This window comes from Pyrenophora tritici-repentis, chromosome 1, assembly GCF_003171515.1.
Source record: "Pyrenophora tritici-repentis strain M4 chromosome 1, whole genome shotgun sequence".
NCBI classification, from domain to species: Eukaryota; Fungi; Ascomycota; class Dothideomycetes; order Pleosporales; family Pleosporaceae; genus Pyrenophora; species Pyrenophora tritici-repentis.
Window position 1 is genome coordinate 3400335 of NC_089390.1, and position 12437 is coordinate 3412771.

General features: G+C 49.6%; 6 protein-coding genes across 6 annotated transcripts; 3 read left to right on the plus strand and 3 right to left on the minus strand.

Moving 5' to 3' along the window:
• Nucleotides 1-181: 181 nt before the first annotated feature.
• On the minus strand, nt 182-2001 carry PtrM4_013480 (Patatin; the record flags this gene model as incomplete). Its single annotated transcript, XM_001931272.1, has 4 exons — nt 182-768; nt 828-856; nt 908-1801; nt 1856-2001. The coding sequence occupies 4 exons, from the start codon at nt 1999-2001 to the stop codon at nt 182-184; spliced, it is 1656 nt and encodes a 551-aa protein (XP_001931307.1).
• Nucleotides 2002-4186: 2185 nt separating this feature from the next.
• PtrM4_013490 (60S ribosomal protein L28) lies at nt 4187-4901 on the minus strand (the record flags this gene model as incomplete). The annotated part of the gene is made up of 5 exons (XM_001931273.2): nt 4187-4358; nt 4446-4570; nt 4637-4660; nt 4714-4802; nt 4859-4901. 5 exons carry the CDS (start codon nt 4899-4901, stop codon nt 4187-4189), a joined length of 453 nt encoding a protein of 150 aa, XP_001931308.1.
• A 438-nt stretch (nt 4902-5339) lies between these two features.
• PtrM4_013500 (DUF2015 domain containing protein) lies at nt 5340-5760 on the plus strand (the record flags this gene model as incomplete). Its single annotated transcript, XM_001931274.2, has 2 exons — nt 5340-5391; nt 5441-5760. The coding sequence occupies 2 exons, from the start codon at nt 5340-5342 to the stop codon at nt 5758-5760; spliced, it is 372 nt and encodes a 123-aa protein (XP_001931309.1).
• Nucleotides 5761-6252: 492 nt separating this feature from the next.
• Nucleotides 6253-7294, minus strand: PtrM4_013510 (RNA-binding protein (RRM domain); the record flags this gene model as incomplete). Its single annotated transcript, XM_001931275.1, has 2 exons — nt 6253-7216; nt 7269-7294. 2 exons carry the CDS (start codon nt 7292-7294, stop codon nt 6253-6255), a joined length of 990 nt encoding a protein of 329 aa, XP_001931310.1.
• A 1595-nt stretch (nt 7295-8889) lies between these two features.
• PtrM4_013520 (FAP domain containing protein) lies at nt 8890-10244 on the plus strand (the record flags this gene model as incomplete). The annotated part of the gene is made up of 2 exons (XM_001931276.2): nt 8890-9245; nt 9407-10244. The coding sequence occupies 2 exons, from the start codon at nt 8890-8892 to the stop codon at nt 10242-10244; spliced, it is 1194 nt and encodes a 397-aa protein (XP_001931311.2).
• Nucleotides 10245-10361: 117 nt separating this feature from the next.
• On the plus strand, nt 10362-11180 carry PtrM4_013530 (uncharacterized protein; the record flags this gene model as incomplete). Its single annotated transcript, XM_066103100.1, has 1 exon — nt 10362-11180. The coding sequence occupies one exon, from the start codon at nt 10362-10364 to the stop codon at nt 11178-11180; it is 819 nt and encodes a 272-aa protein (XP_065965302.1).
• Between the last annotated feature and the right edge of the window lie 1257 nt (nt 11181-12437).

Genomic DNA, 12437 nt, shown 5'->3' on the forward strand with positions numbered 1-12437 from the left:
TTTTCTTTTGTATCCCAGGAATGAAGATAAACCCTCTACTGTTGGTAAATTGTGATAACACGCTTTGTTCCCCATGCACTTGACAAGAACCTGTAGAGTTAACCTTTTGCCTCGTGTAACTACCTAAATATTACTGGACGATGATATATCCCTGCTACTATCTATACAACTATTTCCTTCTTTACCTCCCTTGCGGACCTAGCAACAGCGCCGCAATTGCGTCCACGCATGCATAAAACCTCTCTCCCACCTCAGCCTGTGCCAGGTATTCTGACGTCTTCTTCATGATAAGATCTTCATGGCACCACTCCTCTAGCGGGACGTCCTCCAAGCCCGTAACATCGAACCTAAAGTATTTCATCCAATTCCTCTCCATAAGAGCACTATGTTCCGTCTCAAACTTTTCGCTCCATGCTCTCGCCTCAGATTTTCGGTCTTCAACGCTATTCGCCATCTCGGGTATTTCATTGTTGCGATTTATACCTACACCGGTACCGACGGAGACCACAATCATCATGTCATTGGCATAGCGAAATAGCTTCCGGCACTCGAAGAGTATGTCTCGTACAGGGTTGTTCTTCGATGTTCCGTGATCTACGAGGCCTTTTTCGATTACAAAGCGTTGGGGGAATCCGGGCTCTGATTGTACGTATCTTGAGGCGGCAGAGGTCGCCTTCATTGCTTTCCATATGGGCATATTTTGGTCTAGGTCCGGGCCGGTAATGCGTCGAGTTTGGTACGACCGTATCAGTGCTGCTCGGTTGGTACCTTGTATTTATCAGTATAGCACCCAAAAGACCGATGCTCTGTTCGGGTTTGGTACATACCGATATCCATTTGCGTAGTGATTGCAAAGCTGGATGCAGGGTCAGAAAGTCTCCGCAAGTAGTAGGGATGATAGACTTACACATCTCCTGAATCTGGGCGTACGTCCAGAAGTATCTCATCTGGGTTACCCAACTCTTGTTGTATGACATTCTTGATCTCATTCTCCAGCGCAGTGTCATCGACTGTTCGTGAATGTGCGTGAGGATCCAGATACTTGAAATAGTCTCGCTTGTTACAGAACACCTGCTTTGCAATCTGCTTGTATGCTTCCCTGGCTCGATAAGCTTGCATGCGAAGGCGGCAAAGCATGATGGCTATCACACCACCGAGAGAGCTACCGCCTGTCAAGTCAAAGATCTGATGACTGTCTAGGCGCTGCCCGACTTTGACACATATTGCATTGACCAGTGATTCGACCAAAAGAAGAGCAGACAATCCTCGGATACCATCGCCATCAATTGAAAGCAAGATCTTGGTTTCACGTGTACGCGAGAGGATGGCTTTCTGGGGCGATTCCGCTCTTTTTGGAGGAGCGAACGCGGGATCACATGTGATGGGCCTGAACTGTGGAGGCGATGGTCCACTACTGCTGTGGTTGTGAGGGACATCGTTTGGTGGCGTCTGCCCCGCTGGAATATGCTCCGCCGACTGTGTGGGGGCATCATTGATAACAGGTCGGGGTGCATATGGAGAAGCATAAGTGGTAGGTGGGGCCGTCGCTGACGGGGGTGTACTAAGATCTCGTGGCGATGGTGGAACAGCTTGCTCGACTGCCGTAGATGATGGTGGTGTAAGGAGAGCTGGATGTATGTTAGGGTCGGGTGTGGCCTGTCCATGGCCAGGACCTAGCGGTGGAGGACCTGTAGAGGATGGAGGTGGAGACGGCCAGGGAGCATATCCTGCGTATGGATCCCTAATAAGTCGCGTCTCGGCTTCCTCTGCAATGCGGCGTATATCAGGGTCCTGGGCCTTGCTACATAATGTTAACACGGACACGCAAGTTTCGTACTCAGAGAGTGTGACGTACTGTTTTACGTAGCTGACGTCCCATGATTCCCAGCGACCGGAAAGCAGGAACTGGATGGAAGCAGGGTATGCGGGGTCATGGAAATAGTGTGTACCTTCTACGGGTGAGTACCGTACACAACTGAAGTCTACCTGGGTCCACGACATGTCGCTGGGATGGATCTGATGGCGTGGTCCGGTAGTATGAATGCTAGATTGTTGGTGGCAACCAGCCTTGTATTGTCTCTCTAGTAAGAACAGCGGTGGGCCGAACGGCAGTCCTAAAAGACACGCGGTAAGACACTAGCTGCCTGTGGGTACTAGGCGTTAATCAGAAAGCAAACGAGGGCTTTGGCACGGCCAATCGCAGAACGTCCAGCGGCCCGCCTGCAAGGTATATGCAGCCCAGCTCGTTAAAAGCGATGCTATGAGCGGATCCGAGCCAGGCGGCCGCGATTGACCGGCGAGATACGCCATGTGTGTGCGACGTGGAAGGACGAGGCCACTCGGCAAATAGTGGGTTTGACGATTTGATGATTTGGTGACACGCGGGCTTGATCTGCTATACCCAGCACATCCCTGTTTGTGCATTTTACCGCAATGGAGCGGTAGAAATGCCGGTCAGACGTGGTTACAAGCTGAACTGACTCAGACAGATCTTTTGCCAATCGAATTGCCAATACACAATGTGCGGCACGTACAGTCGTTGTTGGGAAGGGATGATGAGATGCCGGTGGAAGTTTGCCACGATAGCTGGTAGACGAGGAGCGTTGACATGGGTCCACGCCCGCGGCCCGCAGCGTGCCGGATACTCGGTTAGCCTGCTCAACAGAGTGCTTTCATCCTCACTCTTAGCTAATAGTTTAATTTCCACTCATGGTCAGATGTACTGGACACCAAACGTGTTATTTTTCATCGGCCTATTGCATACGCCATATTGTGTTTGTTTTAGCTAATTATTGCGTTACTTCGACCTTTAAGAGCAAAAGCCCCCGACTACGATTCGCAAGCCTGTGTCTAGATTTGCTAACTTTAGATTGATGTGAGCCGTCTTATATACTTCCAAAACCCATAGAGAACGAATTTTAATCATTCGGGCTGTTTTAACACAGCCACGAACACCCCAGTGAATATATGGCTTGCTACTACACTGCTTTTATGTAGCAGGAAAATGATTATAAGAAATAGTCTAATCTCAGTTACATCATCATCGCATGCGATCCATCACTAACCATTTCAGCGGTAGGTTTCCAGTAGTGCTTAATTTGTGCGCTTGTCCTAGCAATTTTGGATATGTCTGGACCCAGGGAAGAGCCACGCATAGTATGCATACATGAGACGCTACACATATGAACATACGTCTTGGCCTGTTTGTGAGTACATATCAACTTGCAATCAAACTTGAGATCTCTTTGGGGAGCCGTGCCACAAACCATGGTTCCATATCTTGATAACTAAATCTCATCAAGTACAATGAAATCCACACTTCCAAGGGTCCCCCAACATACATCTTGGCATGTTTATCCTAACCATCAGTTTTCCATGCCCCTGTCTCGCAACATAAGTCCCAACATGGTCTTTTCAATAAACCTACTTGGCACCTTTGCCTTTCTTTCTTTCGATACCCGAGCAACGATCTAGTTCTTCACCATCACCCAGCACAATCCCCCATCTCCCTCCACTGCTCTGAAGCCTTTCGTAATCACGCCACAGATGTCATTACACAAACCCGAATGGTTGTCATCAAGACAATGTTCCAACCTCCTCGAACACCAAAATTAGGGTACAAGATCACGCCAGATCCTACGACCGTACCCAGAAAATCAGTGCAAGGCTCTTCTTGTCTTCCCCTGGAAACAGCGATGCACCATCACTCTCGATGTGACTTCGTTCAACTACGTCCGCTGCTCATGGGTCAGACGCTTACGTGTATTAGTGGTTCAAGGGGTTGGAAGGAGAACGAGTATCCTCCTAGGACGGTGTCGCGGGGCGGCATAAAGTGTGTTTCTGTCAGGTAGGACTCACTCTCGCGTGAAGAGGATGGGAGGAAATCAGCAATCTAAAGAAGAGTAGAGGAGTTGAGTAAGGTTGATAGGATGTAGTAGGATCGCAGAATAAAACAATATTGAGATTCCGGTACGACGTGTGACAACCGTCCAGTAACCCGGTTTGGAATTTCGAAGCAAATTTCATTTCTCGCCGAGTCTATTCGCTATGAAGACCCTAGCGGTGTTCGTTCATGCAACCCATGCTCATATTCATTTCATGAGCTCCGAATCCCAGAAGATGATGAACCGAATGAAGTTAACTCCGTCCATTTGTGCATGCACCACATCCTTTACACGTTGATTCTCTATGCCTTCTCAGCGGCGGCCTTTGCCTTGACACCCCGGACCTTTGATGGCTTGTCGGCCTTGACGGGTCTCTGGCTCTTGCGGATGGCAGAAGCCTTGGCGACGGCATCTTTGCGGAGGTCGGGGCGGTAGTTGCGCTTGGTGGTGGAGTTGACGATTGCGGAGTAGGTCCTGCAATAGTCAGTGGATGTTCCCCCGAAAACACTTGAGGATGGCGCTTCATTCAAAGTATAAAGTTTGCGCCTTGGAACTACGTACTTGCGGGTAGACTTGGCGGGGCCGAAGGTGGTGGTCTGGATGGAGGACGCGGGCTGGTGGTGCTTGTTGGCCTTCTTGATCAGAAGTGTGACACCACCCTCCTTTCCTGGAATGACACCGATAGCCTAATCAAATACAATCAATACCCGTCTTCTCCAACATTGTGCATCCGTGCTTCGTGGTAGTCGTACCTTGTTGGCGATGGAGCCCTCGTTCTGTGCACAGTCAGCCAATTGCTCGTCCAAAAATGCCAGGAATTCTTGCATACCTTGCGGCTGTACACGTTCCTCAGGTTAAGAGGATCGCGCGAGAACTGGACGCCATTCGCCCTCTTGACGAGCGTAGAGCTGCGTCCCTCTGCCATATGTCAACCCCAATCCTTTGCCAAATCCCAGTCCGTAATCTTCACTCACTGGTAACCTCCCAGGCAAGATCGTGCGAAATAGTGGTGGCCATTTTGTCGTATGGAATGTGGATACGGACGTGTCGAGGGCTTGTCGCTGGAAGTTTACGCCAATATTGAATGGATATCTCGTCTACGTGACCGGATGCGCTTAGTGCGTGTTTCGGGGATGGATCAACATTGGTACCGAGACCGGGGCACCGCTGGGAACGTGAGGCGCAGCAGCTATGGGGCGGTGCAGCCGAGATGCTTTGTCCGCGACCCCGAGCGATTACATGGCATCATCGTCGTCCGGCTATCCTTTTCTAATGCCTCTGACGTTACCAGCTTCGCTTCTACACACTCCTGTGTAATTCACCATATCCTGTTTCTTTTGTCTTCTTCACTCAACTCGCGACACCACCCGCGGGCATTATTAGCCACTTCCGAAGACGTCCGCCTTGTCGCATACATCATAAACCGTGGTGAAAGCCACAGAAACCGGTGCCAAGATGCAGTACATGCTCTATTATCTCTCGTTCCTTGCCCTCGTGGTGGGAACAAGTACGTTGCTCATACTACTGCCCTTAGCCCACGTACTAACGTCGCGCAGCGGCTTACTTCACCCGGCACCACTGGCTACACCTCGTACCCATCCCTGAACCCATCTATACGCGTTTACCAAGCTCCTTCCGTGAGGATATCGAAGCCGGCCTCTCCTCATCAGCGTTCGATCTTAGTGGGAATGTGGAAGAGGGTGATTCGCGCCAAGGCCTGGATGACGCAGGCAAGAAAGAGGTCATGCGCATCATGAAGAGACGCGGCGTCGACTTTGATGAGGCCCGGAGGATTTTCATGCAGGACAGGTTCAAGAAGAACAACATTGGAGCCGACGGCGTACCCCGCGACCCCAAGTTTGTCAGCTTCTCGTAGAACCAGGAATTATGGTTTCAGTGGGGTCACATTTCACAAGACTATCACATATTATTTCCTTTGTCAGAGGTTGGGCAAATCATCACATTTCGTTTGTTGGATTCATTGGTATATTTCTGCTTGGATTGGCTTGGCAGATAAGCCTGCGAGTATGGGTTCAGATTTGGATGCCGGATGTTGTTTCTTTCCCGACTTTCCTACTTCTCATCTCTTTTGCTGACCTCCTGCATCTCTTCGAAGTGACCTTCAAGGTCTCCCTTATCAAACGCACAGTTTTATGAACACGCTATTTTCATCTGTGATTCGGAATCCCCAACCTGGCTCTTGCCAATAAGATGACGCAATGACGAATTCGCCGCGCAGATAGGAAACATGTCTGACCAGCTCCAGCAAGCGCTCGAGGTACCCTCAGAAATGTCTTAGGTATATGAGACGGATTTGTGTGATGCAGAACGTGACTGCAAGATATCTTGGATTCAATTCCAGTCTACTTTACCTTGGTGCTGGTGGGTAGCCAGGAGGAGGTCCATAGCCAGGTGGGCCCCCAAAGCCGGGTCCAGGCGGGGGAGGGTAGAAGTTGTTGTGGGCACCATTTGGTGGGCGAGCGGGCAAGCCAGCTGGAGCCTGTGGAAGTGATGCATGCATGGGAGCTGCGGGGGGCGGCCGTCCATAACCTGGAGCTCCGTTTGGATTGAAGCTGGGAGGTGCACCGGGAGGTGGACCAGGAAGTCCATAGCCTCCTCCAGGTCCGCTCGGTGCCCCAGGTACACCTCGGCCATCTCCGCCCATTGCTGGACCACTTGGAGCCACGCCGGGCGGGAGTTGGAAGAGATGCGCTGGTAGAGGCTGAACAGCAGGAGCAACTCCATGCGCCTTGGCCTGTTTCGCGAGCAATCGCTCAGCTTCGTCTCCATGTCGCTCGCCCTTTCCGTCCTTCTTGTACGCATATTGTACTGTGATTTGCTTGCTCATGATATATTGGTTGTGCATGTTGGCAATGGCCGCATCTGAGGATTCGAAATCGCCGTACGAGATAAAACCGTATCCTTTGGACTCGGATGTGACTTCGTCGCGCGCAATCTTGGGTGCGTTCACAAGAGGTCCAAACTGCCCGAAGGTATCGTAGAGTGTCCTCTCGTCAACGCCGTGATCGAGGTTACCAATGAATAGCTCCGCACCAATTTCAACATTCTTTTGCTTATCGGCGGATGCCTTGTTGACGCGTATCCGACTTCCATATAGAGCTACGTTGTTCATGATCTTTGGTGCATAGTCGGCTTCCTCTTCGGTGTGGAATTCAACAAAACCGAAGCCTTGGTGCTGGCCGTTGACGCGATCAACAGGCATGTTGACGTTTCGTACTCGGCCGGTGTTGAGCATTAGCTCGTGAAGGATGCGAGGTGTGACGCGCTCATGGAGGTTTCCGACGTAGACGGTGGCTTCCTTGTTTTGCTCCCTGCGAATCTGTCAGCCGCGACCTGACAATGAAGATGTTTTGTGTAACTTACCAGTGACGGGCGCTAGGAGCCGACATGGCGAAGATCTTGTGTCCGAAACAGTTGAAAGTCGATTATCTGGGTCGCAACACGTGGCTCAATTGTTTCCTGGGTCGAAAATAGAATCTCTATAGTGGTGAGTTTGGTGGATGTAACAAGACTGGGGGAAGCACATCTCGAAGATCTTTGGAGCTCGTCACGCTAATGAGAATCGGGTTAATACCGCCCAAACCTCCGGCCCGTGCTCTGGATCCCAAGATTTTGACCTTTGCGCATCATCGCAAATCGACTCCACCAAGCCCGCAATCGACCATCTCGTCAAACCTCCCAACCTCGCCCAATAAAGTCCCGGTCACATAAGAAAAATGTATCAATTATCCGAAGAGTCCAAAGTATGTTCGCATGGATAAAAGCAAGCATAGCGAACAGACATTGACTGTCCACCAGGAGCGCATCGCACGCATCATCGATGTTTCCCGTGTCGCTATCCACTACGGCTACCTCCCTCTAATTCTATACCTTGGTTACTCCCGAAGCGAGCCCAAGCCTTCTCTCATCCGGTGAGTTGGTGGCATTTCCTCCCATTCACACATGACGGGTCGCAAAAAAGAGCACGGTACACAAAAACAAGGTCAAGAGAACGAAGCAGCCTTTTGCCTAGATGTGCTGCAGAAATGCTCGTAGCTTATACCGCTGATCTGTGCCTTGATGGATCCACGGAATATTGGCTGCTGGACACTGTCATTTTCGTAATACCACCTGTCCGGGCAACCAGCTAACATATCTAGCCTTTTCTCTCCACTCGCATAAAGATGCAACAACGACACGTCAACGGCCAATTGCGATTAATTGTACAATATTACACTCTTAGGCGCCAGGGTTCTCGGGTATATGATGTCGCCTGCCATGATTGGCATAGCGGTCTATAGATATACTGGGGTTTTCACACTTCCTCTACTCTTTCATGCCACACTACAATCGGCAAGCCATATTCCACATGAGTTGACCTTCCTGTTTTCATATTACAGAGTACTGCAGATAGATCAATGGCACACTGCAGTAGGCTTGCGTCATGGCGCGCTCAGCCGTAGCTGCAGCTTGCTATTCGCACCACACACATATGCATTGAACATGCGTGTCGCAATTGCTGGAAATTGCATAGTGTACACTCCAGCCAGCTGCCGGTGAGCTAGTGATACTCGACTGCTGGGCGGGGCAGCTTGCCGGTTGTGTGGTAGACTAAAGACGCCAATGATGATACGCTAGCTACCCACGTGGTATCCCGGTTCGCCCACTTGAGCGTCGTGGCCTGCTCCTCCCCTCCCAACCTGTTCTGAATTTGAATAACCGGCCACTTATCCCCACAAAATGAGGGCCATGGGGTCGTGCATCCAGGTGCATGGCGCTGGGCCTGCTCTAGGCTGTGTTGCGAACGCTCACGCTCACACAATGGCCCCCACGTCTCCCGTCTGCGTTCACTGTATATCGCAAGCTTCCCCCGGATCATCACTCTTCAGATCTCATGGACTGCCCGCACCGCTCCCGTTCTACTCGCACTCGTATTGCTCACCGTACGGTTCAGGTATCGGGCTGACTATCGGCAAATTTACATGATCCGACAACATCCGGCAACATGACTGTCCCCAAGGTTGGGGACATTCTGATGCTGTCCCAGAAAGCATTGAAGATTGGCCGGGCTTTCGCATCCTGTCATAAAAATGCCCCATCCGAGCTTCAGTCTGTCGAAACGGAGATCGGTGACTTGGCAAAAGCACTCAGGCTCCTGGCGGAGACACTGCACGCCGAATCCGAGAAAGAGCTGTTTCAGTGTGCTGACCAGAAGGTACAAGATGGCATAGGCGCAATATTGTTCTCCTGTCAACGCACGGTGGATGATCTTGACTCGCTTGTCGACCAGTATCAAGTCATTAAAAAGCACCGCACCGTCGGAGGCTTCGCCATTGAGCGATCATGGACTGACCTGGTCCTGTCAGAATATAGGACAATGATATGGACTACGGAGGGGGGGGATCTCCAAAACTTGAGGGATATGTTGAAAATGCATATAAACTCCATAACGGACCTGATGCAGGCACTCCAAAGGCTAGTGAACACAACCTTGTGACCTACATCTAACTGACTTCTTATAGCAAGTCTTCAACTCGTCTAAAAAGCGTAGTAACACCGACGGTAGAGCGAACCGATATCACATACCACGCAAATGCAACTCTTGATCGACAGATTGATCAAGTACATCGCATCGTGCAAGATCTTACCTTGACTCCTCAAGACCCACAAACACCACCAATTCCTCCGAAGAATCCAGCACGATCACCAACAACCGAAACACCAAATCCGCGTGGTTCAAAATTCGCACCGTTCTCGTCGCCCCGGCACCCGAACAACAGGGTTTCACTACCTCGATTCCCTCAACATCCAATCTCGCCCAACCAACCCACTGTAGCTAGCTTAAATACTAGCCCACCATCTGAACCATCGCCCACGGAGACCATCTCCATGGCTAGAACCTCCGATTCCCTTCGAAGATGTGCATCTCGCACGTCAGACTTTAGCTTCGGTGGTTCCTCAATCCGGTACTCAAGCAGTAGTTATGCATCTTCAGAAGCCGGCACAAGCTCTGCAGGCTGGCAAAGTCCCGCGCAGTTTTCAAACGACTACTTCCTTAACCGAGACCATTCAACGTCAACAAAGAAGACAACACCCCTACCACGGACCCCGGAAGAAAGCGGAGCAGGCCCGATTGCTGATAACCGACATTCATCACTGCACTCGCTGCCGGTGATTGGGTTAGCAGCCCCATATGAGCTTCAAAGGACCTCGATAAATATATCCCAGGCCAAATTAAGTCCATTTCCTTCTTCACAGCCCGAGATTATGAAATTGCATCGCAGCGCAACAACAACGAGCCAAAAAACTACCTTTGAGAGGGAAGCGTTCCGCAACTCAGCCGTCCTATGTGATGTGTAAGACCCATGTCCTCAAACGTCGGAGATACCACCCCGGCTAACCAACCATATCCCCAGTCGCGGCAGACTAGTCGAGTACTCACACTGCATCAACCAAGACGATCCCCACGATGTCGAGATGCTACAAGCATCTGACGAATGCCGTATAGCCGTCATACGGAAACGCATCACAGATCCGGAGTCGCGCATAGTACGCGTAGTAACGTCAATATGGGCTTTCAGCGACGACAACCTCACGCGTGTCGAACTCCGCATGGAAGACGACCAAATGTACATTCCCTACTCGAGCTACTTCTCCCCCTCCAAAGTATCCATTACAATGCCTTGCGAGCTCAAATTCCACGACATCAAGCATGGCAACCGTCCCGTTCACGTCGCAAGAACAAGTTGGGTAAACTACATATTCGACACGCCGCAAGCGGCTGCCCTCTTCCAAAACGAAATCATGGGCCGCACGCTCCTAGCTACATTCCGCACGGAGCAGACTTTACGGTCACACACGTCGCTCGTGGGTAAGTCCTTTTCCTACGCTGAACAAATGTGTGGTATGGAGAACCTGCGTGTGTGGGAAGACAACGATAGCGGTGCTATTATCGCGTTAATACATTTTTCGGCGCATTTTCGACAGGGTTATCTGGCTTTTTATCTAAACGACGCGGCGCATCCTGTTAAGGTTAAAGATGATGGGGGCAGGGAGGTCAAGATCAAAGGGCTAAGAGTACCAATTGAGGGGGCTAGTAGGAAAGATAGTGTCATTGAGGGCAAGGGCAAGGGTAAGATGGGCGAGAGAGAAAGGGAAAAAGAAAAGGAGAAAGGCATTATCAGTGGGGCCAAGGTCGAATTTGCGACCGATGGAGAGAAGAGGGAGTTTTTGGACATGTGTAAGCATGTGCAGAGGAACATGATTGAGTTACCGGATTTGATGGGTGTCAACTGAGAGCATGGTTTAATCTTGGGATAAGAGGCGGATGGAATGGCATTACAGGTCTTGGGGGTTAAATGTATAATACCATTGTGATGACTATTTATGACTATGTTATGACAAGGGGCACATGGAAGGAATGCTCCTTACTTACCGTATGTTCTACAGCATATCGATGACCCACGGATAATTTATCTGCTAGTTACTATCTGCGCTGCCTTTACGCTACTTCTTTACTCTTGTACTAGCCTAGCCTTGTAGTTGCTTGGGCCTTATAGAGTAGATAGTCGATGGGTCTATCTACTCTTGTCTCCTTGTGCTGAGTCTTGCGTGTTCTACTACCAGGAGGGAGATGAAGCATAGAATATAGTGACAACTTGTCTTTTAGCGAACATAGGGGACATGTCTATGTGATAACTTAGGTAGATCTGTATCAGTTAATAGAAAGAGAGACATATAAACTTTATGCTACGCTCACTATAACCTAGGTTTTATAATATTCTAGGCAAAGTATAGAGAGTAAGAGAGCCTTATAGTAATAAAAACATGTGCGTATCAGTAGATATAGAGAAGCCGGTAGCGTAAGAGGATAGTAAGTAGATCTATATATAGGTAGAAGGATATAAAAAAACGATAAAACTCGTGCTTATGTAACAGAGCGCCTAGTATTACAATTCTAATTACTACAATTAAGGTAAAGAGAAGACTCGCCGGCATTTGCACCTAATAAAACAGAAGCAGTACTCATAGGTTTGACACGTACTTTGCTAGTATACATATAATTAAGCCTACACTTACATTTATCTCCGCCTTTACATGGAAAAAGACACAGCACTACCGCCACCACTAGATAGAATCCTAAAACACGTGCATGCATGAAACTCGAACCCTCGTCCCTAACAGGGCAAAAATAAGAACAATAGAATAGAACATACAACTAGTCGTCTTTCACTATTACCCCGAACACCCTTCCCAAGGAGATAACTCGAGTTAGCGGTGAGAGGGCTCAAACTACTATTCTAAACTGCACTTCCCATGGTGGCCAGCCCTGGCTCGTTAATCATCATCGCCTTTCGCAACTAAGCCAATGCCTTCTTATTACATTGTACGAATCCCTTAAAAGGTATGACATAGCGTCGTATGTTGGAATACTAAGGAATCAAGCGCCATGTATAGTAGATCAAAGTGAGTAAGAATAAGAGTTTAAAACGTGCGTAAAGGTAAGATAAGAGAGAAGTACGTTTGCGCGTTTTAGACAGACGCGCATTCTAA